The sequence below is a fragment of the Zeus faber genome (assembly GCF_960531495.2).
Source record: "Zeus faber genome assembly, chromosome: 4".
Lineage (NCBI taxonomy): Eukaryota > Metazoa > Chordata > Actinopteri > Zeiformes > Zeidae > Zeus > Zeus faber.
In genome coordinates this window covers 11087565-11115427 of record NC_137191.1, presented here as the reverse complement: position 1 = coordinate 11115427, position 27863 = coordinate 11087565, and the positions used below count along the sequence as shown (strand labels likewise).

At 45.0% G+C, this 27863-nt stretch overlaps 2 protein-coding genes across 2 annotated transcripts in view; one reads left to right on the top strand and one right to left on the bottom strand.

The window, feature by feature from the left end:
* Positions 1-300: 300 nt before the first annotated feature.
* marf1 (meiosis regulator and mRNA stability factor 1) lies at positions 301-22386 on the top strand (the record flags this gene model as incomplete). The annotated part of the gene is made up of 28 exons (XM_079998951.1): positions 301-456; positions 1854-2115; positions 2236-2412; positions 2521-2705; positions 2899-3067; positions 7892-8106; positions 9507-9624; positions 9737-9909; positions 10222-10737; positions 11356-11510; positions 11669-11812; positions 11946-12132; positions 12360-12538; positions 12670-12750; positions 12846-13085; positions 13411-13530; positions 13614-13792; positions 13964-14184; positions 14672-14814; positions 14942-15075; positions 16849-17051; positions 17467-17694; positions 18862-19101; positions 19197-19442; positions 19735-19795; positions 19982-20086; positions 20335-20511; positions 22063-22386. 28 exons carry the CDS (start codon positions 301-303, stop codon positions 22290-22292), a joined length of 5244 nt encoding a protein of 1747 aa, XP_079855077.1. The 3' UTR covers positions 22293-22386.
* A 2968-nt stretch (positions 22387-25354) lies between these two features.
* bmerb1 (bMERB domain containing 1) overlaps positions 25355-27863 on the bottom strand; it is a 12711-nt gene continuing 10202 nt past the window's right edge. Inside the window, exons 4-6 of the mRNA XM_079998752.1 lie at positions 27496-27610; positions 26853-26935; positions 25355-26753 (exon numbers count right to left, since the gene is read on the bottom strand). Coding sequence (XP_079854878.1) covers positions 26635-26753; positions 26853-26935; positions 27496-27610 — 317 coding nt within the window. The 3' untranslated portion in view covers positions 25355-26634. The remainder of the gene's footprint in view (positions 26754-26852; positions 26936-27495; positions 27611-27863) is intronic.

The window sequence follows — 27863 nt, the reverse complement described above, 5'->3', positions numbered from 1 at the left end:
ATGTGGCGATCAGAAACACTTCTACCGTTGTGGTTAATTTACATACATTTTTCACGCAGTGCACTGTAGTTCCTCATTGTTCTTGTTATCAAGACCTGTTACAACAGGGTGTCCGCGGGTCTCTATTAAGCAGTTTAAAATGTCTTGAATTCAGTTTGACAAATATTAGGCCTTTAAAAGGCTGAAATACTCTGCATGTTAATGAAGTAGCTAAAGAATATCTAAAGAGAATTTCTTCCGACTACCAGGAAAACATGCGAGAGAGGTGACATCGTGAAAAAAAAAAACCTTCACGGCCGGATGATGGAAGAACTGGGAAAGAAGCGATCCATTTGCAGCTCTAGACCCTTCCCATGGCTCAGTCATCCAGAAACTGAGGCATCAGCTCTGCTCTGGAAACTCACAGATTGCTTCTCCACCTATGAGAACGCCAATCCCCATTTTACGGACAAACAAGTAGGCAATCTTCTGAAAATAAACAACTCTATATATATATATATATATATATATATATATATATATATATATATATATATATATATATATATATATATACACACACATAGTGTTAGAAATAATATGGCGCCTCCGGTTGGAAACAGTTCTTTGTGACCAGCTGCACACATGTTGTTTCCAGTACTTTTCCGATTGCGTGCAGGTTGCTCATGTTGTTTTGCACCAACATAGTTCTTTGTGGTCGATATGTCCTTTTGTGACCGCTTGCGTAGATTAGACTATATAAGGGTCCGGGGAAGAAGGGACGGGGTTCCCACTTTAAGAACTGAAACTGAGCCGGCACTTATTGATTCTGCCTGACAATAATTTTGACCAACTCCTAAATTCGTGTTACGTCTTCTGATTGACGCTCCAACACATCATTAAGCACGCGGAGAACCTCGAAGGTAATTGTTATAGTTGAATTAATCAGCAGAAGTTTAGTAATTGATTCAAACAGGGTTAAGAAAGGTTTTCTACAACTGAACAACTTGGTGATCCTTCGAGGAGGATATTTTTCTCCAACAATAGACAAATGAGGGAATGTGTCGGCCGGCATAGGAACAATGATGCCCCTTTGTAAAATGCCATGCACAAGGAAATGCATGATATGCGGATTGGTGGAATTTGCTTTTACTTTAACTTTCTTTTCCTCTATAAAAGTTATATGTTAAATCAGTGCTCTTATGGTGATGATAAGAGCAATGTTTATGTTGTCATTCGGAAAACAAACACATTTTCAGCAGGATAGTATCTCAAAGCTTTCATTGGTACACAATTTCAAATAGTTATTGCCAAATGTCTGTTCTGACACAATGCAACAGTTCTGTTTCGTGCAGCTGTTTTCAGTTTGAGTACCTAAGATTTATAGACTTAGAAGTAAAGGCTAAAGGTACCTGATAGATATCACAACAAGAGTATATTGAAGAGATATAACTTACAATTTCCCGTGTCATAAGGTCTGAACTGTCTGAGGCAGTTTTATATGAAAACTAGAATTCTTGTGTGTTACTTGCATGATACAGTTCAATGTGGTGAACACGTTGTACCAGTATTATGTAAAATGATGAGCTATCAACTTATCGCCTTGACCTCATTTCCAGGTTGCAGAGGATTTAATGGATCAGGCATAGTCAAAACAGCAGACTATATTAAACACATTTGTGGTGGAGGATCATATCATAGAACATGTACACTGTTTTAGTGGCCGAACCTTTCTTTTTGACATCCTGGTTTTTTTTTTGTTTTGTTTTTTTTACGTAAACCTTAAAACCGTCCTTTCCTGGGTTTCAGTAATTTGTTTAGCTTCATGTGCAAAAGTTCTAAAAAAACGTTTTTGTTTTTTTTCACCTCACCAGAGCGATTACATGGAGAGCAGAAAACCTGTGCTGGAATTGAAAGATGTCCCCCCCCTGCCACCTCATGTTTCCTCTGCCTCGTCATCCCAGCCTTTCCCTCTGGCCCCTCTCTCTTTGCCCCCTCCTTGCTTGCTGCCTTCTCAGCTTCCGCAAGATTCCCACAAACAACCACCATCACAAAAGCAACATGAGGGGCCTAGCCCCAAAGTAAGCATTTGCACTCATTGTGACCACTGCAACACTGCTGGATATGGAGCACTAGGTGACGGGGCTGTTCATAGAAATAATAATAATAATGGTCTTGTCTCACTCTATGTGGCACCTAGCTCTGATGACACTCCCATTAGCAGTTCTAGTGTTAGGCCTAAGGCCTGCCGTGCAGCTTCATCTCTCCCTACCTTTCAAATCAGCTCTAGTTATGGAAGTGGCGGTGAAACTAATAACTCATTGTTCAGTCCTGGAAGATACAAACTCCAGCTGCCTTCCTCTGTATCCACATCCCAGCCTACATCTTCTCACTCCTGCCTCCCCTGCTGTTCAGGGCTCCATGCCTGCTCCGGTGTCTCTCTCCCATGCAGCCAACAGAGCCTTTTCTCATCTTCAGCTCCTCTAGTTGCGCCTTCATCTTCTATGCCTACTCTTTCTGCCGCCCTGCACAACTCCTCAGTCTACTGCCCGTGTGGTGTCGACTGCAGTAGCGCAGCCAAGGGGACCCAGAGAGCCACATCACATGGTGACCTCCCAAATACCACCCCCACCACAGCACGCTTCTGCTCTAACCCTATGCACCTCAATGTAGATCGCACGGTTTGTCTGAAGGGGTCACACTACTGCCGGGAGTGCTTGTTGAAGGTTGGTGGAATTGTCCTCATTCACTGTGGCTCCCTGTCTTGTATTTAGACTTAAGATAGATCCTTGTCGGCAATTTTAAAGTACTCATGTATGAGAAGTTTGGTGTGTTTTAAAATGCGTTTTATTGCCCATGTAGTTGTCGCTGCGACACACTTTTTAGATTTTGATGGAGTCAACCTGTGCTCATCCGCAGCCTGTTAATGGTTTGGTGCCTGAACCAGAAAAGCTGTGGCCCAATGTCCCGCTTCCCCTGCCCCAGACCGCACCAATCCCCATCCCGGTGTGTAATGGCTGTGGCACGTCCTCAGATGGCCTGCTGCTGATGCTACCAAATAGCCTGGGCAAGACTGGCCAGAAGTATGGTGAGTGGTAGTTGACATTTTATGGAGTTACATTTGTGTCTTTATTATGCAATCACAAATAATAGGTTTAAGAGCAAAACTATCGACACTGCAATCCAAAAATTGACTTTAGTGCAAAACTATCGACACTGCAATCAAAAATGTTTTATTGCAAGTAAATTACATTTGTGATTAACAATGCATTACGATAGATGTCCACCAGACGCGTTGGCGCAGCTTATGGGCGGCATGCCATAAGTGGGCACTTCCTATTAAACCCCTGTTAATCCACTGCTGCGGCTCCACCAGCCATGTAAGCTGCGTGGCATTTCTCTATTTTTGCGGGAGGTCTATTTTTTTTTTTTCACCTGTGCAACCTTTTCAATAGAAACACGAAATAAAACTATGTAGAAATGTTTGTGTAAAGAGTACAGTCAATTTAAATGTGTTTTATGAGTACATTGTACCAGAGACCTAGAGCTGCCGTCGGGTTTGCTTATTGATCAAGACCGTGTGTGTGTGTGCGTGTGTGTGTGTGTGTGTGTGCGTGTGTGTGTGTGTGTGTGTGTGTGTGTGTGTGTGTGTGTGTGTGTGTGTGTGTGTGTGTGTGTGTGTGTGTGTGTGTGTGTGTGTGTGTGTGTGTGTGTGTGTGTGTGTGTGATAATAAAAGGCAACACGGCCATCCCAGGTTGTTATTTTCCGACTGGACACTATAACCCTGGGGTCGTTGTAAGCCTCGCAGCAGGCAATAACTTCATCTTCACACGGATATTCTGTCTGTCTCCTTCTAGTCTACCCCGCTAAGCGTCACAGTATTATCAAACTGTTTAAATCGCTGTTGTTTCCAATATTTCTCCTCTCGACACTTCACCACATAGCCGGTGGAAAACCACACCGCGCATCGCGCCCTTACGCTGCGCAAACGCATCCGATGGACTTCTACCGTTAAAGTAAATTCCAAGATTTGTTTCTCAACACCTTATGTGAGAAGTGTTAGAAACGAATTGCTCAAAACATGTGAAAACACTGAACTATGTAGTACTGAATTGTAAAGTTAGACCACAAAACTGTTTTTGTGGTCCTGATATTATTTTTTGGGGCGGGCATTCCTACCTGGCATGGCACCTCCCCCAACACTATATAAGAGTAGAGCGCATTCGTCAGTGGTTCTCCAGCTCAATCACGACGAGCTACTACAGCCTACACTACACCGTGTTCCAAATTATTATGCCAATTGGATTTAAGTGTCATAAACATTAAATTTTTTGCTTTTCAATTAAACTCATGGATGGTATTGTGTCTCGGGGCTCTTTGGATCACTGAAATCACTCAGACACCTGTGATTATTAGTTTGCCAGGTGAGCCCAATTAAAAGAAAACTAGTTAAGGAGGACATTCCACATTATTAAGCAGCCACAGGTTTCAAGCAATATGGGAAAGAAAAAGGATCTCTCTGCTGCCAAAAAGCCTCAAATAGCGCAATGCCTTGGACAAGGTATGAAAACATTAGATATTTTAAGAAAACTCAAGTGTGATCATCGTACTGTGAAGAGATTTGTGGCTGATTCAGAACACAGACGGGTTGGTGCAGATAAAGGCATAATGAGGAAGGTTTCTGCCAGACAAAATCATCGGCTAAAGAGAGCGGCTGCTAAAAGGCCACTAAAAAGCAGCAAACAGGTATTTGAAGCTGCTGGTGCCTCTGGAGTCCCACTCAATGTGTAGGATCCTCCAGAGGCTTGCAGTTGTGCCTAAACATACTATTGGCCCCCCCCTAACCAATGCTCACAAGCAGAAACGGTTGCAGTGGGCCCAGAAATACGTGAAGACTAATTTTCAAACAGTCTTGTTTACTGATGAGTGCCGTGCAACCCTGGATGGTCCAGATGGATGGATTAGTGGATGGTTGGTAGATGGCCACCAGGTCCCAACAAGGCTGCGACCTCAGCAAGGAGGTGGCAGAGTCATGTTTTGGGCCGGAATCATGGGGAGAGAGCTGGTAGGGTCCTTGAAGGTGTGAAAATGACCTCTGCCAAGTATAGACTTTCTGACTGAGCACTTTGTTCCATGGTAAAAAAAAAAAGAAGGGCCGTGCCTTCCTTAGAAAAATCTTCTTCATGCATGACAATGCACCATCTCATGCTGCAAAGAATACCTCTGTCATTGGCTGCTATGGGCATAAAAGGAGAGAAACTCATGGTGTGGCCCCCATCCTCCCCTGACCTCCACCCTATTGAGAACCTTTGGAGCATCCTCAAGCAAAAGATCTATGAGGGTGGGAGGCAGTTGGCATCAAAACAGCAGCTCTGGGAGGCTGTTCTGACATCCTGCAAAGAAATTCAAGTAGAAACTCTTCAAAAACTCACAAGTTCAATGGATGCAAGAATTGTGAAGGTGATATCAAAGTAGGGGTCCTATGTTGACATGTAACTTGCCCTGTTAAGATGTTTTTGATTGAAATGGCTTTTGATTTCAGTAAATATGACCACCTAATGCTGCAAATTTAACAAATGACCATTTTCGGTTCTTTAGAACCTATAAAATGTTTTGAAACTCTGTGTATAATAATTTGGAACAGGGCATTTTGAGTTTATTTTGGGGGGAAAAATACTGTTATCATTGGGAGGTTTGTTCAATAACATTCAAATTATACCGGTTGATGACTTGAAAATTATACTGACTGTCATTTGCACCGACTTTTTAGGAAAGTCAGACGAAAAATATCATTTGCATAATTTGGAACGCGGTGTAGTTTGCTTTTTGGCAATATCTTCCCTGAATGCCAGAATGTACACAACAGCGCTTTCTACTTATTTACATTTACATTCCGTTCGGAGGGTGGTGGCTCCCCCAGCTCCATGCGCTCCCGGACAGTGGGGCGCAGTCTCGACTCCATGTGAACCCGGTGGGTTATTGGATTAGTGGTATTTGACACTTGAGAGAGTGCACCTCTCCCACTATGGGGCGTGGATTCAGCGTCTTCAGCGGATGCGCCCCCCAGCGTTATCGTGGAAGATTTTATCGTGACAATGATCTAACATTTTATCGCCCAGCCATGTCTCGTTTGCTGACTGTGGACGTTGTCAGGCTGTCACTCCAATCGAGACTGGCCAATAGAGACGTGTCTTACATCTTTCAGAGTACCGTATTTTCACAACCATAAGGCGCACCGTACTAAAAGGCGCAGTCTCAGTTATGTGTGCCATTACTGTATTTAACACACACATAAGGCGCACCGGATTATAGGGCGCGGGTTTTATATACCGGTACATATCCTCTACTACGTTTAAATACCTCTACTGCGTATTTAAAAATAGAGCGGGAGCAAAACTGAGTATGTTTGTGCTTTATTCATGTATTTATTACAAAGTATTAATCAAACCCATCGAAGTCATCATCCTCTGTTTCTGAATTAGACAGCTGCGCTAAATCAGACATGCCAGTTTCCCCTTCTTCGCTGTCAGAGTCACTTTCCGTGCCGTGCGGCTCCTCGGAAATGATGCCGGCTTTTGCGAAAGCTCGAACAACAGTGCCAGCAGACACGTTAGCCCAAGCATCTACAATCCATCCGCAAACTGTGGCGTAACTTGCCCGGCGCTGCCTTCCACTTTTCGTGAAACTGTGGTCTCCGTCGGTCATCCATCGCTCCCACGCCGCTCGCAGCCTTACTTTGAACGGCCGGTTCACACCGATGTCGAGCGGTTGAAGTTCCTTTGTCAGACCTCCCGGAATAACAGCAAGCACAGCGTTCATTTGTTTCACCTTGTTTTTCACATCGGCTGTGAGATGGGCACGCATGGAGTCACAGATTAACAGCGATGGTGATGCGTGGAAAAAAACCACCTGGTCTCCTTACATACACCTCCCTCAGCCACTCTTTCATCATCTCCTCATCCATCCAGCCCTTTTCATTTGCCTTAATAACGACTCCAGCTGGAAAAGTCTCTTTAGGCAAAGTCTTTCTCTTAAAAATCACCACAGGCGGCAGTTTCTGTCAATTTGCGTGGCAGCCAAGCACAACAGTAAACGACGCCTTTTCATATCCCGTTGTGCGTATCGCTACCGTGCTGGTCCCCTTCTTCTCCACCGTGTGATTCACCGGGATGTCGAAAGTGAGCGGCACCTCGTCCATGTTGGTGATGTGGCTTGGCTGGATGCGTTTGTCGGCGATGTGTTTGCTGCAGTCTTTTCATTATAATCCGCCGGACGTTGCTGCGCTACTGTAGTCCTGGTCCAGATGGAAAAATGGCACCGTTTCATAAAACGAAAGCACCACGACGGACCTCCTTGAAAATGTTCAATTTTCATTTCTTCCGCTAGCGTAACTGCTTTTAGTCGAACAGTGACCGTCGAAACGCTCGCCCCACTCGTTCTTTGCTCGATGATCCACCGCTCGAGTCTATCCTCCAACTGGGGCCACCTCGCCTTATGTCCGCGGAACACACATAGGGCGCACCGCACTATAGGGCGCGCCGCACATTTTGAGGAAAAAAAAAGACGTTTATATGCGCCTTATAGTCGCGAAAATACGGTAGGTCCTGCCCACAAGATTTGGATTTGATCGTTTTGATTCGCAAACCGAACTTTTGGATTCGCAAACAAAAGTTTTTGATTCGCATGAATACATTTTTAATAACAAATGTATTCTCCTTGCAATGAAACATTTGATTGCAGTGTTGATAGTTTACTCCCAAATAATTTTTTGGATTGCAGTGTGGAAAGTTTGGCTCACAAACCGATCCTGTTTGATTGCGAGTCCTTCACTACCAGCTCGGAAAATGTATAAACATCACTGACACGGTGCCATTGTAAATCTCCTCAATGTTGTTGATGATTTTTGACCAGGATCTCCAGAGAGCAGTGTCCCAGAGAATATTCCTCCTGTAGGAGTGTTCTGGGACATAGAGAACTGCAGCGTGCCCAGCGGGCGCTCGGCCGGAGCTGTAGTGCAGCGTATCCGCAGTCGCTTTTTCCAGGGTCACCGCGAGGCAGAGTTCATCTGTGTCTGCGATATCAGCAAGGAGAGTAAGGCTGTTATCCAGGAACTCAACAACTGCCAGGTATTAATCATGGTTCTTAATTAAAAAAAAAAAAAAAAAAAAAAAAGAAAAATTTCATTCACAGCAAATAGACCCACATCTTTAAATGATGGTCATTTTAAGGTGCAGTGTGTAGAATTTATGGAACGGATTTGGCAGAAATGGAATGGAATATTCATAAGTATGTGTTTTTATTTAGTGTATAATCCCATGAAAATAAGAATAGTGTTTTCGTTACCTTTAAAATAAATAAGCCCCTTAGATCTACATAAGGCGAGGGTACGCTTCCATGGAGGCAGGCATGTTTCTACTTTAGCCTAGCATGGCCAAACACTGGCTCTTCCTCTCCCTCTAACCTCTATATTGTTACCGGGTGGTCAAACCGATAGGGCTTGCGCAATTAATTTATTTTCAACCAAGAGTTTGGCTTCCAACAATTTATGAAAACGAGATAATCGAGATATAACGATTATCGTGCCTCGTTTTTCTTGTTATGAATTCAGTGCACCCATTTACTCTTACAGTAGTCCAACGCTTTCGCCCCTCCCCCTCCCGAACTTACAGCCAGGTTTTTGACCAGTGCTGTGACCATACCATGTGGTAGGTTTAGTTTAATTAAAGGACACTCACCAGGGGTTTTCCATGCTTGAAAGAGTCGTCGCGCTGATCCATTCTGCACATATTATATTACACAAGTTATTATCAAACATGAAGTCTGACCAGTGTTGAGGTCCAGGTGCACCGGGGCTTCCTCCGGTCTCCTTCTGGCCACGGCGCCCTCCTCCCAAACCGAGCCTGACATGGCCCCCATCACCGCAAAAGGAGAGCGACTAAAGAAAAAATCTGATTTTCAGTGACGTCTTGTCTGACACGGTCGGAAGGAGTCTCTTGGTCGGCTCCAAACATCCCATATAATTGCAGAGCGTAGATTCTGCAACTTTTCAGACTGTTCTCAGACTACATTGATGACTATATTTAGATCTATATAATATATATATTTAGATATTATTTTTTCTATTTATTTATCAAAATGTTTTACATTTCTTTTTTACTTTATATTTAAAGTTCAAGAAAATACACTGTTAAAAAGACGATGATGTTTCCAAAGGTAATGGGTAACCATGACAAAATAATTGTGATTATGATTTTTGCCATAATAGAGTTTTCTGGACTCTGCAAACGGTAATAAAATATGTATCCTGCTAACGCTATCTCGCCACCAGACCAAACACCTAGAATAAAATAGCTTTTTAGCATTACTACGCTAATGTTAGCTTGTAGCCACCATAGCTTTGGGGGGGGGGGGCGCTAGTACTGAGTTTGTTGGAACCTCACCGCTAGATTCCACAAAATTCTGCACGCTGCTACTTTAAAAAGGACCCAAAAACAAAATTGTGAACTTTGTAATTTGGCTTTTTCAGGTGACCGTTGCCCATATCAACGCCACAGCCAAGAACGCTGCTGATGACAAGCTGCGGCAGAGTCTGCGGCGCTTCGCTGAAACGCACACTGCACCTGCCACCGTTGTTTTAGTTTCTTGTGAGTAACCTTCAATTTAACTCTGCAACCCTGTTTTCACAATATTAACTACTTTAAACAAAACATTTTCCCACTATGCCCTTCTTTTTTTTTTTCTGTTTTTGTTTTTAAGCGGATGTAAACTTTGCAAGTGAGCTGAGTGACTTGCGTCATCGCCATGGTTTCCAGGTTATTCTGGTCCATGGAAACCACACGTCCCCCGCTCTGCTGCAGCACGCTCACCACCAAGTGACCTTTCAGGAGATCACAACTGATCTGCCACCACGCATGGCCATTAAAGCTCAGGTAGGCCTTACGGAGTCTTCGTTAAAATTTGTGCGACACTGATCTAAGTTGTAAAACGGAGGTAAGTACATTTGAAGGGTATTGGCTGCGACGTCCACTGATCATGTCTCATTTGACTTTGGACTTGACGTGGGATGAGTCACGCATTTGAAATGCTGCTCTGAACCCCTTTATAATGCATCCACTGCAGCATCCCTTCAAATTATTCCATCTAGGAACCATGCATTGCGTTTAAAAAGACGGGCTACTGTATCCATTTTTAAGTCTGTGAAAGAACCCAAACCCAGACCAGGGGTGCCGTGTCTTCCTCAGCCCAGTTTCAACCTCCTCTATGTGCACAACCTCCCTGTCAACTGTGACAAGAATCTTCGGAACGCTGTGAAAGTCAGGCTCCGCCGCCTGTCTGACAACTGTGGCGGCAAGGTGCTGGGCTTGGCCCAGGGCACGGCGGTTCTCCGTTTCGGCAGCATGGACGCAGCCGAGCGCGCATGCAAGCGCATGGAAAACGAAGACGTGTTCGGACACCGTATCCGCCTCTCGTTCTCGCCGCAGCCCAAAGACGATAGGAGCCCCGAGCCTCGCCCTCCGCCCCACTCTGTGCCCCAGAGCCAGCCCATAACAGCCCCGACATATCACCCCCGAGACTCCATGTCTCCTCGCTCCCTGTCCTCCTTCTCTTTTCTACCCCTGGAGAAACCCAGGTCTCCCAGGAGGCCGTGGCGTGCAGTCCGCCCTTGCCATACTCCTGGCCCAGTGCCCGAAAGGCCCTATAGTCCCAGGAGGGGCTGTAGTGGACCTCCCGGCGGTGCCCCAGTCAAGTCCCATCAGGTCAGCAGCCGTCAAAGTGCCTGCTCCCCCTTAACCCCGTCTGCCATCTAACCTTGTCTCAGCTGCTGTACACTGCGACTGCTTCGCTAGCATGTAGCTGCTTACTAATTTCATTTGCCTGCCTAATCCCTGCCTGTGAGCCTCTATGTGCATGTAGCATTTTAGCCTTTTCTCCCCATTACTTGTGTCCAGTATGTCGTTTCTGTCTTTATTTTATGTACCATGTGTGGCATTTATGCTTGTAATTCCTTTCTGTGTTTTGTACATGTCAATGCTTATACCAAAGAAGCTTCATCTTCATGATAAATGAGCTTTTTTTTTTTTCTTCTCTCAAACTCAACAGCCATTCCTCCATTTTATTTGTGGTCATCTTTGCTGTGCAGAAGTTGTTGCTGGTGGCTGTACTGACCTCGATACTTGACTGTAGCTTACTTGCTTGCTTGATTCTAACCAAACAGAGTTGAAGGGAACACTAGTGAGCAATCGCTTACGGAAGGAGCAGTGGATAAGTTCAAACTCCTTCCCTTTAGCTTTGTTTTTCTTTTGCTCTAACAGAATGAATGTTATGTGGATGTTGGTTATTCGTGTTTCATAATGTGTTTTGTATTTCTGCTCCAGGAGCCAGCTGATGTGGAGCCCAAACCCAAGATGGGTTTTAACCACATGGAAAAAGGCCGCACCAACACCTTAACACCAAATAGCACTGGTGAGACGCCAGTCCTGGACCAGCTGCCGAAGCCTGGCCTCATTGGAGAGTCCATGTACAGACGGAGGTACTCTGGGGCGAAAAGGGAGAAACTCATGAAACGGTTATGATCACGTCGTATCGTCCTATATTGAATGTTCTCAAGACGGAAGTCTTTTTAGTCATAGAGAAAATTTGGAGTTCTCCAGACTTCTCTCTCATGCTTTCTTTGCCACGTCACTGTAGGAGAGATTGCTCAAAGTCTCCATTGGGGCGAGACGACAGGACTTCTGAGGAGTTCCAGGTCAGCACACCCTCGGCCTTCAGCAAATTGAATCTTCACAGGAGCTTCAGTCCCCTGGTCCTCTCCCAAGGCTCCTGGTCCTCCAGGTCAGTCATTGCAATGAGCAAGTTGTTAAATTTGCATACACTAGTCTATAGCACTTACTTTTGTTTTGCTTCTATCGTGAAAAATCTGTCTATGCTTCACCAACTAACTGCCATTTTCAACTTCTAAATGAAGGAGTGCATCTCCCTGCTTGTCCAGTCGCTCTTCACCGCTCCTGACTGGTCCTCGTAGCCCTTGTCCTGACAACCCTGCAGAGCCCTTTCCAGAAGGCCCAGAAGTCCAGGTTGCCAATCTGGACTACAGAATGTCCCGCAAGGATGTGCAGCAAACACTGCACAACACCTTCTCTCGATATGGCAGGGTAGGTATTACAAGATGTGTCCCTATACAGCAATGGATGACATTGAGGCCAATGGAACATGTTTTCTATTCAGCCATGAAAAGCTTATTTTGTACTTGTTTTTCTGAATGTGCTTAATGTCGGGAGTATGTGAGCCATGCTGTCGTCTTTGCCACAACTCTTAAACCTCACCGTTTATGTTCTCAAGTTTATGTCTCGCCATGTGTTTTGGGATCTGTTTTGTCTAGGTGAAAGCTGTGGATCTGAGCCCCCACACTGACTACCAGCTAAAGGCCACAATCCAGATGGCGTCGCTGCAGCAGGCCATCACTGCCGTCAGTGGCCTACACCGCTTCAAGATCGGAGCAAAGCGGATCCAAGTGTCTCTTGTCACGGGGGGCAGCAACAAGTCCCTCGCCACACTCGGGTACGTCAGCGTGCCTTCATTTACAGTGAGAAATGGGGTGATTGGCTCTGTGACATTCAATACTTTGGGGAAAAAAATATAAAACCGTGGTTTGGGTTCTGATTGTTAATTTATTCCTGATTCTCGTGCAGCTCTGAGATTATTGCCATCCTTCAAGATGCCCCTGCGCACTGCCTTCCCCTTTTCAAGTTCACGGAGCTTTATGAGAAAAAGTGAGTAACATTTTATTTGAGTTGCTCTACACCTCTAGGTATGAAGTGGAAACTTGACTCGACGTCTCACAAACGACTCACTCCCCTCCCTGTAGGTATTCCCGTAAAATCGCTGTTGGGGATCTCGCCAGGCTACCCGAAGTGGTGGCGTTGCGGGAGCAGGGGGCTTCCAGGCTGGTGTGCCTTCTTCCCAGCAGTCAGACCCGACAGAGTCCCTTGGGATCCTCCCAGTCCCAGGAGGGCTCCTCTTCAGCAAGTGGCAGCCCTGTCGTCTTTGAGGAGCTGGAATATCATGAGCCAGTCTGCCGACAACACTACCCGCAGCAGGATTTCAGGCACTGAGCACACCGTTTATGACATTGTTGGGGAAAATATCTTGCATGACGTCTTAATTATATTTATGATATACTTGCATTGGGCACTCCTGGTCACCGAAGAACGTGGTTGGATTACCCCATTGTTCAATGTATTGCAGCTCTGTGCATGGCAGTCGGCTGAAGCTATTCTCCCTATACACTACATTTGAAAGATTCTGATCCCATAGTGCCAATGACTAAAAAATTATTTTAAAAAAAATTGTGTTTTTCCTTTACCTCCTCCTCATGCTGATCTACTGTCTTAAGTTGGTATTGACTCATATTGTGGTTTTCTGCTTTCCAGTGAGGCAGACTTTGACCCAGACTCCTATAAAATCCCATTTCTGGTGATGTGTCTCAGCACTTTGTCCGCTCACGTCCACAGCCTGCTACAGTGCCACGAGGGCACCCTGCCACTCCTCAGGTAATAACTGTCTGTAAGCTCAATTCACTTTTGAATTTCTATTGCATATGCAATTCTTAGTCAGTTAGTTGGCTATCACTCAGTTTCACAGACTGCTATGCTGCGAAGTTCAGCCCGCTCCACCTAGATGACGAGACGAAAGAAGGCGCTGTGCCCTTGGAGCACCTCATCACTTGCATTCCCAGCGTCACAGTTGTCACTGCCCAAAATGGATTTAAAGTCATCAAGTGGATGCACAACAAACCACCACCGCAAAACTCTGGTAGGAAGACTCATTGCTCCCGGATAATCCTTCCAGTTATTGAATGGATACACTTGGATTAGGTGAACGTATCTGCTTCTGAATTCCAAAAGCTACGTAGATGAATCCAACCAGGTTCGTCACATTGTCAGAGATGTAATGATTGAAACCAGAAGTTCTACTGTCCACTAGAACCATGGATGCAGCGCTCTAAGAGTCCAGTCGGAAACCCCCAGCTCATCCAGTTCAGCAGGGAGATCATTGACCTACTGAAGAGCTGGCCCTCCAGCATCATCCCCATCAGCAAGTTCATCCCTTCCTACCACCACCACTACGCCAAGCAGTGCCGTGTCTCAGACTACGGCTACTCCAAGCTGATGGAACTACTTGAGGCTGTGCCTCACGTACTGCAGGTAAAATGCAATTTGGACTGCGTGAATTATATAAGTACACAGCTTTAAGGGTTCAAGCCAAAAATGATGCTAATAACACTACACTAATAACTGTAATACAACTCTAGAAACTAATACAACTTGACCCAAGTCCCCAAACAGCCCGATGTGGCATTATAACCAAAGGTCAAAATCTCTAACTTTGAAAAGTCTTAAGTCTCTGCTTAGGTGTAGGAGACCACATTACTACAAATGTTCAGGTGTGTGCTCTTCCACCTTTCTAACTGGACTAGCAAGCTCCTTTATCTTTTTCCAAGGTTTTTCTGATATTGTCATCAGACAACTTCTGGCATTTTCCTCTCGTCGTTTTCCTCTAGTCTCCAATACAGTGATGGCCTCAAAAAGATGGTTTATCAAATGTTTTTATAGTCCAGCATTTTTTCGTCCTCTGTGGCAGTGCATAGAAACATAACTGTCATTGTTACTCTCCACTGTCTCTTCCTTGCAGATCCTGGGTATGGGTACCAAGCGCCTGTTGACCCTGACCCATCGTGCCCAGGTGAAGCGATTCACCCAGGATCTGCTGAAGCTGCTAAAGTTCCAAGCAAGCAAACAAGTAGCCATCAAGGACTTCATGCAGGCATACCACTGGTGAGTACAGTTTCTAAATCCCACCGCCACCTGCCATATAATAAACTGTGTACATCCTTTAAGCAAAGCGCTTTGGGTTGAAGATTTTGGTGTGTGATTTGTGTCCTTGCATTCTCTGCTCGGCCAGGTGTTTCTCCAGAGACTGGAGGGTGATTGACTACGGCATATGTGACTTGATGGACCTTCTAAACGAGATACCGGACACCACCATCACCATAACGCAGCAGGAAACTGACACAGTCATCTCCGTTCCCAAGCGAGGTCAGACTATAGCGGCACCCTATAGAGTAAAAGAAAAAAAGGCATGACCTTTTCACAGTATTCTCCAACTTTTGACTTTAAATCTGTTCCTATGTTTTATTTTTCAATCGGTAGAGCTTGGTATTAGGTGAGATTTCACAAATTGATTCATATTGAGATATATGTGTGTGTGTGTGTGTGTGTGGGGGGAGGGGGAGGGGGGGAGGGGGAGAGAGGGAGGGAGAGAGAGAGGGAGAGGGAGGGAGGGAGAGAGAGAGGGAGAGGGAGGGAGGGAGAGAGAGAGGGAGAGGGAGGGAGGGAGAGAGAGAGGGAGAGGGAGGGAGGGAGAGAGAGGGAGGGAGAGAGAGGGAGGGAGGGAGGGAGAGGGAGGGAGGGAGAGAGAGATCTAGCTATTTTATTTTTTTTTCCCATTTAGGTGCACCTGCACATAATTTAGGTGCACCCAAAATCTTCCTGGTCAGGATTAGGCATCCCTGAACATGGATTTAGAGAAAGATTTAGATTTATTTTGTTTCTTACCTGTATGGTGTATTACATTTCACTGCATATATGTATGAAAGTATGTATATGTATGTGACGAATAAACCTCTTGAATTTATGGAAAATTAAAAACGTAAACCTAACTCAGAGAATTGGAGGGGAGTTTTGCTCTCTCCTCCGGACAGCGCTGTGCGGTAGGCCTTGGCGCCGCGCCAGTTCCATGACGGTTTTCCTGTGTTTTTATTTCAGATATATTTATTTTCGTTTCTACTTGAATGAACGAAACATTTTAAACCCAACTAAGGGGCTGTCCGGCTCAACCTTGCATCAGGACGGTGGGTTGCATAATAGAGAGGGATCGATCTCCAGTCCACCGTGCTTCACGCTCCCCCACTTTCCGGTCTCCAACAAAACAAATAATGATTCTTTTGAAAGTAACATGACGTGACATAACTTGTAATGTTAGATCGGTGAGTCTTCCGCAGCAGCTGAGTTGATACTAAAGTGGAATTGGCCGCAAAGCTTCAGTTAACAGATCCTTGACTTATGAATCAGGTCATCGACCGGTTCATGGTACATTGAGATCGATCCAGGGGTCCGCGTATCGATGTCATCGCATCTTTAACGTTAAAACCGGTTTCCCATTCGTATCGGTGAACCGTTACACCCTTAAATAGTTCTCTTCATTTTGAATTAGGCTATGTTTTATGGTTCTGACATCGCTCACCATTTCTCTTGTTCGCGTGCAAGGAATGCGGGGGAAATACACATACACGCACGCACAGATGCGTGGCACATGTGCAAGATGTACATAAAATCCTCGCTTTACGCTGCAAAATAATCTACAGAAGAGAGGCTGTTTATAATTGTTCAAAGGCAAATGCCTGCACACCCATTTGGCGTTTGTTAATGATTTTGATTTTTTATTTGTTTTTATCAGACCTGCTAAATTTGAGGCGCACTCTGATCAATGAAAATGTTTAGTCGCACTTGGCAGATTTTTGGTCGCACCCTGGAGCCCTGAGATTTGAGAATTGCTGCCATCCAAATAAATTGTGTCAGTACAGTATTTTTTATTTGTTTTTATTTTTTTAACCCAGCCCTGACATTGGTGTTTCTGGGATATTTTCTCCTTTCTGCACCTTATAACTCAGCTTTGAAACTGTAGAAATGAAAAATATATTTGGTTGAGTAACATCTGGTCAGGGTGCATTAAAGCCCCTTTTATGAAAATGAAACATTACGTTGGTGGCCTTTTCAGTACCCATGGGTTCCCTTTTGCCTTCCACGCAGAGCGAACAGTGGAGGAGATGGAACACACCAAGCAGTTTGGGAAGGAGGTTGTGGATCTGCTCCGACACCAGCCCCACTGCCGCATGCCATTCAGCAAGTTCATCCCCACGTACCACCACCACTTTGGTCGCCAGTGCAAGCTAACCTACTACGGCTTCATCAAGCTCATGGAGCTGTTTGAGGCCATTCCTGACGTTCTGATTGTGAGTTGTGTGCACGACCCATGAGCCGCTCCATCAACATGGAGGTTCAGTCTCTCGTTGCTGCTTTGTTACCCTTTTTATAATGCTATAAAAACAGGATTGGGAAAATCCTGAAATAATGGCACGAACACATATAACTGGTGGAAAGAAATGTAGTGAGCCAATTTTATACAAGTTTTGTCGTAACATTTTGATGCCTGGCCTTACCTTTGCATTTAATTAATCGTATTTTAATTACATTTGATGATTATACCAGAAATCCTATACTTTTTATTTATTTATTTTATTATTATAAATATATATATATATTTTTTTAGACAAAATCATCTTACTCGTTATTAGGCATCTCTCACTTCCAGTCTCTGGTGTGAGCGGGGCTTGAAAACATTACGAATAAATGAATCTGCTCCCCGAGGTGTTGGAGTGTGGAGAGGAGAAGCTGCTCACCCTGACAGAGGTGGAGCGCATCAAGGCACTGGCGGCCCAGCTAGTCAAGCTGCTTCGCGCCCAGAGAAACTGCAGCCTGCCTGTCAGCCAGCTGCTGAACGAATACAGCAAGACGTTTGGTTACGGCCTGCGCCTGCAGGACTACGATGCCACGTCCCTGCCTGCCCTGCTGGTGAAACTCTGCCACGTTGTCAAGGTAATGCGTGCCGCGTCTACCCACTCACGGTGCTCTGAATGGAAACCGGAAGCAGCTGCTGCTCAGAGCAGACTGCTTAATGATGTGCAGTATCCCGCATAATTAACCCGGGGGTGTAGTTGAGCCAGAGTGATCCAGAACCACATCTCCACCGCGTTCAATTAACACATCTATATGATCGACAGGTTCAGAGATACTGTTAAAAGATTTTGTATGCACCGATCCTGCATTGTCTGTTTTAAAGCATTAGGTGATTTCGAATTCAACATTTCAGACTTGGTTACCTCGGTGTTACCAGTGTGCGGCACACAATTACCAAACCACACCATGCATATACAAAATGAAGGTGTAAGCAGGATATTAAATTGTTGCTTATTGACGAGAGTTTTTAAAGGTTAAGTCCAGAAAAATATGCAGATGGTGTTTTAAAGGTCCGTACTTATTATAATAATAAGTTCCTATTTAAAATGTATTTTTATTAGGTCTGTAATGGTGCAACTCATTTGAAGGCTTTTGGCGAGTTTTTCAAAACTTCTTAATTTTCAGTTGGATAAGGGAAAAGGGCATTTTGTATTTATTATTATTATTATTATTATTTTATATATATATATATATATATATATATATATATATATATATAATTTTTTTTTTTTTTTTTTTTTTTTTGCACTTACAAAGTAACATCGTTGTCTATCTGCAACTGCGACTAGGGCTGTGACGATAATCACAGTTGTTTAGTTGTCGTCATTGACAGTCCTCATTTCCAGGTGCTCCGCTCTTCACTTCAGCTTGGCGCGCGAGGAGGAGTGACAGTGATATTAACCATATGGGGGATTTCTTCTGTGTGTGTCCGATTATTATTCATCTCTAGGGCCGTACCCTATTCAGAATTTCTTCAGCGCACGGTTCAATGCGCAGTGTGATTCACACTTAGTACATTCACGGTTCCCTTTATTTATGATTCCTGATTGAGCTCTGTGCATTTTTTTTTTTTTTTTTTTTTTAAGCTTTTATCTGCTATATCCGCCCCTCCTCTTCCCAGGTCGGCAAACCACAATACCGTGGTGATACTTTCTTTTTCACCACAGTAAGGAATTATACATACAGCCCTAACTGTGACAAATTCATAATTTCACAATCTGAATTTTTTTTTCTACTTTTAATCAGGTGGTGGATGGGATAGAGGGCAGGGAGGTGCAACTGATCAGCAGGAAGTCTCTGCGCCTGCTCACCTGCCAGCTGCTCGCGCTGCTCATGTCTCAGGAGTCAGAGCACACTGCCTTAGGCCTCAGGGTGGAGGAGCTGAGCCAGCTCTACATGGCCGTCCACAAAGCACCGCTCAACCCGTGCGAATATGGCTTCCTCTCCCTGAGCGAGTTGCTGAAGAGCCTGCCCTACCTGGTGGAGGTGAGTAGAAGGTCACCACCTTTTTTAATAGGTGACCGTTTCTATCAAGGTACAATCATCACTCTCCCACAAACTAACCGTCAAACATCCTGAAGCTGTACCACGAGGACGTTGGCCAAGACTGCGATGGCGGCACCAACGCTCGGGGGGCGGAGTGGGTGCGGCTGACTCGGCTTTACCAGTTTGCCCGCACGGTGCGCGCCATGCTGCATACCTACCACTACAACCAGATCTTCCTGACGGAGTTCCTAGGAGCCTACAGCAAGTTCACCGGCCTCAGCCTCCAGGCGCGCTCATACGGCTACTCCAGCGTCGACGAGCTTCTCAGCGCCATTCCACAGGTGGGAAGTTGTGCTTTTTAAGCCTTTGGTGTTGTAACTAATAGCCCTAAGGAATCCGTAAGGTCTACCTTAAAACAAGATCCATTGTTAGGATTTAGAGCAGTAGGCTTGGCTAGTATAAACATGCAATGTTTTGGGTCATCTGGCTTCATGATTAAGAATGATGCAGTTTGAGGAGATGTTCAAATGATACGTTTTGTCACACTCATTCTGCAAACCTGACTTTACAATGCCGCACCTGTTGTCTTGTCCCACTTTGTCACTGCCTCTGGTTGTTGTGTGGCGCCATCAGGTGGTCTGGATCAAAGGGCACGGGCATAAGAGGATTATCGTTTTGAAGAACGATATGAAAGGTAAAACATTTTCAAATCCAACCATCAAATCGATTTGGCAGAAGTTTATGATTTCATTCCTTGGCCCCTTAATGATATTTTGTAGCTTTCTGTGCCGTGATCTGACTCTTGAGGTGTATGTTGTCGGCTTCCGCTTTATTGATTTTTGTTTTGTTTGGTTTGCTTTTTATTTATTCTGTCTTTCAGCGCGGGCAAGCTCTGCAGCCTCTGAGAGCCCCCAACCCGAGGACGGCAGGGAGAGCCCAAGCGAAAACCCCTCTAGCAGCGAAGCTTCTGTAACCAGCAACCCAGGTGACTCAAGAAAAAAGCTGTATTCATCAGGCTGAATATAGCTGATTAGTTTATTTTTTTATCAAATGCAGTTTGTGGTTGAGGTGAATGTTTTGGTGATAAAATGCAGTAAAAGAATAAGAACAGAGGACATAGCGGCCACCTATAAAAATAAGCTACTGCATCAAAGAGTGGTTAATTGTGTGCACAATAAAGCAAGTATGGGTTGGGGAGACAATGCTGTGTAAACGCTGCCCTCACTCTCCCAGGTGGGGAACTTGTTGTGGAGTCGGAGCTGATGTGCTTGACCTCCCCGGTAGACCTGCTGTGTGGTCCTGTGCCATCCTGCCTTCCATCGCCCCAGCTCCACCCTGACCCCGTCCTCCTCCAGCAGACAGACCTCATTCACTTTGAAGAAAAGACGTCGCCGCCACTACCCTCCTTAGGTCAGTTCCCATGTTCCCTGCACCCATGGCCACCAAACCGTTATAGGATACTCCAGGTTCAAATTTCATCCATGTGTGGCCGGTACAGAGATGGCGTCGGGCTGCATGCTAACTGTGTTAGCTCGATGCAAGGCTGCAGAGGGAAACTACTATCCTAACTCCTGTGAAATTAGGAAATGATGTACTTTCCAGCATGTCAAATGCTGAATTATTTTAAGTGCCTGTATGACCCATGAAAATAAAAAATGAGCTGTGGGCTGCCTGTGAAGCTCACAGGTGAGTTGACTTTCGCAGTCCAGTGGATGGATAAATGATAAATGGTTGTTTCAAAAATGGTTCAGAATGTAGCTGTATTTAGTAGAAAAACCTTGTTCTTATTTTTACTTTCTTTCCCCCAAAGATGCAAGATGTTACTTGTATAACTCAGTTTTGGAGATTCTGGAATGTGTATTTCCCTCATTTTAAAGGAGATAGGATAGTTGATTCCCTCTGCGGCTTCACATTTTGCAATCTATCCCTTTAATGAACATGATACTGTAAAAAGTACAAGGGGTGTCACGATTCTTCAAATCCCCGATTCACTTTCGATTTTAAGGTCACAATTCGATTTCGGATTAAAAAGAATTTCAGCACTGACGGCTATCCCATTGTTAGACTACAGTCTTGATTTGTAAAGAAAAACACTTGTTTCTCAATAAGTAACTTTTATTTGAATACAAATAATTATAAATTACAAATATGAACACATTTAAATAACACACCTAAACAGTTAAGAGATTTAGAAAAACAAGGCTTTAGAATCAAAATAAGTTGCTTATTACACTACTTTCAAGTCGCTCACCATTCTCCAAATAAAATCTGGAGCTGTATTTAATTTTGCTCAGTCTCCTGCTGCTGCTCGGCTGTGGAGCAGATAGTCGATCACTCCTGAAAAAAATCCCGCCAGAGTTCTCACAGTCGGGCGGCCAGCCACGGTCCGCGAGCCGGTGGCCGGGAACCTCTGCACTGGAGGACATTCCGTCCGCGATGGCCGGGTTTATTTCCCACTTAAGTCGCCTCGTCTGTGAAAATTACGGGACATTCTGGTCAAAGGCGCACTCTATTCTCTCTAATGTGCGTTCACTGTGCGACAAACTGGATGAATTATATTGAACTCTTTTTGTGATATTCAAATTTCGTTCCCGCAGCCCTAGTGCAGCCCTAGTGCCAGGTGGGCGGGTGCAGCGTGCGTTGAGTGATGCGGAACCAACCAACCAACCAACCAACCGCGGATCTTGACCGCCACAATATGGCGACCATTTCGGGCAATATTGCCCAGTAAAAATTGCGGGGAGTATCGCAAACCTGCTTGTGATCGGAATCGTGACACCCCTAAAAAGTACTTAAAGGATCAAAGTGCAAGCGATTCATAAATAACCTTTCAAATTCCCTCAACATTAAATCTGGCTGTTCTATACACACACACACACACACACACACACACGTATATTCGCTGAAATCTGTGATTTCCGTGCCTCCTAATTGTACCGCCGGTGCATTTTAATTTCAAAGGCAGTGATGTTGCAGCTCCAGCGGTCCGTGGCGCGCCATCTGATTCAGATGAACACAAAGGGAGCCCGAGCGCGGAGCAGCCGCCTGCCGACGCAGCCAGCCCAGCCGTCGCCAAGGCTCCACACCCCTCGACCGTGAAATCCGCCGCCTCCGCGGAAAGTCCCGGCAGAAGGGCTCCGCGCAGCAAGATCAAGCTCGCGGCCAACTTCTCCTTCCCCGCCGGCCCCTGACGCCTCCCTTTCTGGCGTGGGCGTAAACGCTAGTCCACGTTTAACTCTGAAGAAAAGAGTTGACTGACTCGACTAAAAAGGACTCTTAAGATGACCGATCTTCCTAGTTTCACCCGTTGACAATCCACCTCCCTTTACTTACTCTTTGGCTCATCGTTTCATGCTCGCCATGTTCCCCGAGCCATTGTCTAATGGCGGGTTTCACGCGACATTTTTGTTTGCCAGGATGTCAAAACCTCCGTTTGTCGTTTTGTTTGGGTATTTTTTTTTTATTTTACTTCATTATTTTTTTTATGTCCAGGGAAACGGTTGAGTGGTATATGTGTTGATTGTTGACTTGCTGTCCTTGCCGATGAACGCCGTGCTGTGTTGTCGAACGCTTGGCTCGGAACGGACAATAGCAGAACCTTTAAAAAGTTGAGTTGGTGGGCACTGCAGAATGTAATCATTGGGAGAACTGGAAGGGATGAGTTGCATAGACTCTTAAAACCATGGACATTTAGTCGTCGTCGTCGTCGTCCCCCCCCCCCCCCCCCCCCCCGCACATTAGATTTCTAGTATTGACGATTAAGAGTGAATTATCCGCAAGGTTCCTTGTTCACCTATTTTATTAAATGGACGCTTGTCATATTTTCTTACTGCTTTGCCGTATCTTACAGTGCAGGCCATTTCATTCATGACCTTTTTTAGGCAACCATTGCGATATTAATATTTTGTGTCACTAGTGCCCATTTCATTCTTTCAGTCTTCCCTTGGGCAGTTTGCTAACTTATGGTTTTGATCGTTAGATACGCAAGAGGTAGTTTATCTTAAAGGTATTCTCTTGTCTCCATTCTGTCTTGAAATCATTTAAATCGGCGTGTTGTTTTTTTGTTTTAATGCAGGTGTCTCCAGAGGAGGGAGGGGGGAGGCCTTACTTGGATTGTCACGAGACCTCGGTGTCAGGACTGAACAAACTACCTCTAACTAGTTCTTTGATGGTGGGCAACGGTCGTTCATGGGCTCTCGCTCGAACTGCGTCCCGTGTTGCAGCCGGCACTCGAGTTTAGATTCCGCAGTCGTGCCTGGGATTCGAGCTCCTTCTTCCTCGGCCGCTCTGAAAAGGTCCGACTTGCAAGGGATGGAGCTTAATGTCCTGAGGCAGCAGCAAATGCGATGCGGTTTGAGTGTCTGCCAACCAGTAGCCGACACGTTCCTGTTTCTTTTAAGCTTTTGGTCAGCGTGGTTTACACTTAAGTCGGTGGTGTGAAATATGTATGGAGTGCATAAATGACTTTATGCATTGTGTAACCCCAGGACGAGCACTAAACGGAGACGTTCTTTATGGTCAATTAAATCCTTTCTTTAATTCCATCAAGTTTTTTGGGAGCTTGGGGTCAATGTCATCCATGCAGTTGACCCTCGATCGCGCAAGGTTGTTTTGTTGAACCTTGTTGCAAGTAGCCAATGAAACTGGTCTCTGCCCTGTCTGGGTTAATTCATTGTTTGAGAAGAGTTGGCAGTCCCAAGTTGTTAGTACGTTAGTTTGTTTTTTTTAAATGAGGGGAAAGGATCTGTGTTGTTTTGTTTTTTGTTTTGTTTTTTTTAGTGAGATGGGATGGTAGGCTCCATGTGGAACAGCGAAGGGGCTCTTGATGGTTTCCTGAACAGTTTTTAAAACACAGAGGACTCCCTCCTTGTGGCTCTCTGGAACCAGCCTGGCTTTTACAATGGCTTGTATCAGCTGTGGTATTGAAGGAATGGGTATCAGGGGCCTTACCAACTCTAATGTCGCAATCTTGGAGCGTTTTTACCTATTCAGGTGTATTGATTTTTGTTTTTTTGTTTTTTTTTCCCCCCTGCCTTTAGTGTCGATGAGTGCGCTGGCTGTGCAGATGCTGCCGAAATGACTTCTGTTGCCCACAGATGACACAATCAGACCTAAGGCCCGTTGTAGATGAGATTGTGTTTGTTTAGGAAATGTTCATACTATGGGTAAAAGCCCAATTCCAGCCAGTTCCTGTCTTTTCTGTTTAGCCAGTCTTAAGGAGACATCACATTAATTTCCAAATTCTAAGACTTCAATTTAACTCAATTTAAAGCCTTAAAAGCCCACGGAAATCCAATGCCTACTTTCTTACTTAAATCCCTTGGACTTAATTATCCACTTATAATCTAAATCTGTTTTTAATAAGTGAAATAACAAAATAATTGCTAAACAGTCCTTATTGTAATGTTTAAATGACTCTTAAAACCTTTTTTTATCAAGGAAGAACAAGTTTAGTATTTGTATTGGTTTAAAATTTGCTTAAATATTTCTAGAACGTTTACATTTTGACAACTTTGTTAAGCAGTCGGGCAGAACTCAAAAGACTTTCATGCGCTGCAGTGGCCACCAACTCCCCGACAGGTTCTATGGAGCTTTCTCTTTTTTTCAATTTGGTTACATCAATGAGAAGCTATTGCACTCGTCTAAAATATGCATTTTTGCATAGTTTTGGTTCATGGTTTATGAAAGATGTATTGTGAATTTTTTTTGTTTTGTTTTGTTTTTTTCCCCCTCCCCCAGTCCCTGTGAGATTTGTGTGGTTCTCTGTTTGGGTGTAAACAGTTCACTCTGGCGCTTCTGGATAATTGTTTGTTGCGTGGATGTGTTATACTGAGAATGTCACCCGTCCTGTTTTTGTCCTAATTTAACTTCCTTATGTGCACTGTGTACTCCGTAATGTGCACTGTGATTTCCTCAGGCCAGCCTTTCTCACTGATTTAACCTCCCCCTACCCCCCCACCCCCTTCTCAGTCACTGTTCCACTACCTCACTAGAAGTTGCTGTAAGTCTGTCGTCGCTGAAGGGACCAAATAGATTTATGTTAATAAATTTCACAAGCATTATGCCGGCTTGTCCATTTTTTCTGCCCAGTGCCGTATAAACGTTTTTTGGTTTTTTTAACAAAATCGCACACTATATTCTTGAAAGATGCTTTTTATTTAAACATGTATGTACAGGTAGAATCAGCTCATCTGCATATGTATTCAATATTTAAGATAAGGACCTTCATAACGTCACTACTACAGAACGGCAAGTCATCAGGTGTGAAAGTAAAAGTTTGACAGAAAGCAACGAATTGCCGTGAGTCACTATTTTCCTAAATCCATTTAACTCAAACATACTGGAGGCATTTAAAATAGTTGCATTAATACCTGACCTTTATCGACATAAACTGCTAGATTACATGGAAGCTACGCAAGCAGCCTTTTTTCTTTGTCTTTTTTTAATCTATTTTTATTTTTTTAAGGTGGCAAATTCCATACTAACTTTGAATGCTGTGATAGTAGCATAGTCATTTGTAACTCCAAAAATGCAGATTCCCTTATGGCCAGTGATGCATAGACTGCTAAATGAGAGAACCTATTTTAGATCTACACAGAACCAAACAGTCACAGCATTGTAATATAACGACTTGGTCTTTTGCATATAAATCCAAAATAACCTCAACCCTAGTCGGCGAGCAGGATTTTTGAAGTATGTTACATATTAACACGCTATTTTGATCGTGACCGACCTTTGATCGCGACCAAGCCTTCCGCTTGTTTTTTGTTTTTTTGTAAAGGGTCCGATTGAACCGCTTCTCCAGTCAAAGCATTTGAAGTGAGATATTGCTCGACTCGAGGACGGAACGGCCACCGGCAGAACGTCTCCTCGTTCACCTGATCTACTCCAGGTTCCGCAATTGGGACAACGACCAGATTTATTTGGTGTTTTCCGAACGCATTGGACATAAAGAGGAAATGTTAGTATTTTTCAAAGAGCGGAAGCGGAAAGAATAAATACCCGCCGTTTAAAATGAAATAATTACAAAATGGCCTTTCCGAGTGAACCCAGGCAGTTTTCGTTTTAGTGGGAACATTGTGCTTGCTGCTCTGTGGACTGTATGTAGATTACATCTTCGTACACTAGCCTTGCATCTTAGGGGGGAGCTCTTCTCCCGACACATCAATTTGATCTTCTCAAAGGCCAACATCACCATTACTACCTTAAAATTTATGCATTGCCTAGTCCCTCATATCAATTCGTATCCATTCGATATCTCAAAATCTTCCGTCGTAGTGAAGCCATTTCCACTGTTGGAGGTATTCCAGAGTGGCGTTTCCCCCAAGGGCTGACTAGGGATCGCAGTCCACCCCCCCCCTCCCCCTCCATAATTAATTAACAAACTGGGTTTCTTCTACTCAGAACCTCAGGGGGAAACGTCCCCTGGTGGCGCTGGGGGTTCGCTGGGTGACGGGAAGTTGTAGAAGTTGGGCAGAACAGGTGGGGAGTTGGCGACGGGAGCTTCCGGGGTCGCACGGAGGTCGATCTGGGCTACATCACAGCGCACTGGGTGGCGCCGCAGCAGTCCTTGATGACGGCTACTCCCGACTTTGTGATGAAGGGCTTGTTGGGCGGTGGCTCGGGAACTTGTCTTTTGGGCTTTGGAGGGTCTTCGTAGAAGGGGGGGAAAAGAGAGAAAAGAAGAGACCGTTAAATTGTTAAAACTCAACCCGGCCGATGTGATCGCGTGCATGTGTGCGATCCCTTACTCTGTGTGGCTTTCACCATCTTCTCCAGAGGAATTAGCTTCAGTCTGAGGAATTCGGCCATCTCCTTGTCCTCCTCCCGCTCCCTGATCACAAGACGGTTGCATTTGACTTGGTCAATCAGTGCAAAATCCTTCGCCGTGCAAATGCAGCAAGTTCTCATGCACCGCCGTGAACGGCTGGAAGCCACGCAGCGGCACGGGTTGCACTGCAACTCTGCTCCCATTTCCAATTCCCTTCCATTTTATTCTATTATCTTAAAATAGACCAGCAACTTTTGCAGCGTCTCAAAGGCCCAAGAGATTTCTGAATTTATATTCCCCGGATGCTCAAATTCATATCATTTCATATATTGTACTTTCCCCTGTCGCAGACAATTCTATCGACTGTCACTGAAGTCGTTCTGGGAGGAAAGAAAACAGACCCAAAGTGATGTATGAGCTGTCCATACTGTACATAAAACACAGCCGTACAAGACAGTCAATGGAGCGGTGGATTTATCCCCCCGCCTCCGCTCCTCCGCTTTTTTAAAACCCCCCCTCCAGAGGACCCCCGACCAACTCCGCCCGTGTTAAAGGAGAGCCGTGCCGCCCGGGGGCCGTGTAAATAAACCGGCGGGATGCGGTAAATCGCTCCGCCACTCCACCTTAGTCTCTCCACCTCGGCGTCGTCGACCAGGAAATCCCTCTTTTGCACCAGCTGATGGATTTTTAGGATCAGCTCCTCTTCCCGCTGCCTCTGCTTCTTGGTTTTCTCTTTCTCTGCACGGGAAGGCCCCGACCGGGGGGGGGGGGGGGGGGGGGGTGGAGATGGAGACGGGTCGGGAAAGCAAGTGAGTTACATGGTCGCTTTATCCGCGCTCCCCGTCAAACGTCAATAGTCGGTGTCAGCGGCTTCTTTCTCAACCGTCGTGGAAAACAAAAACCCGTCGGTATCTAAGAGCGGCGATATCTGGCGTCGTCCCGAGACGCGGCGCCGGCGCGTGCGGTTAAAAACGGGAAAGTCCCAGCGGCC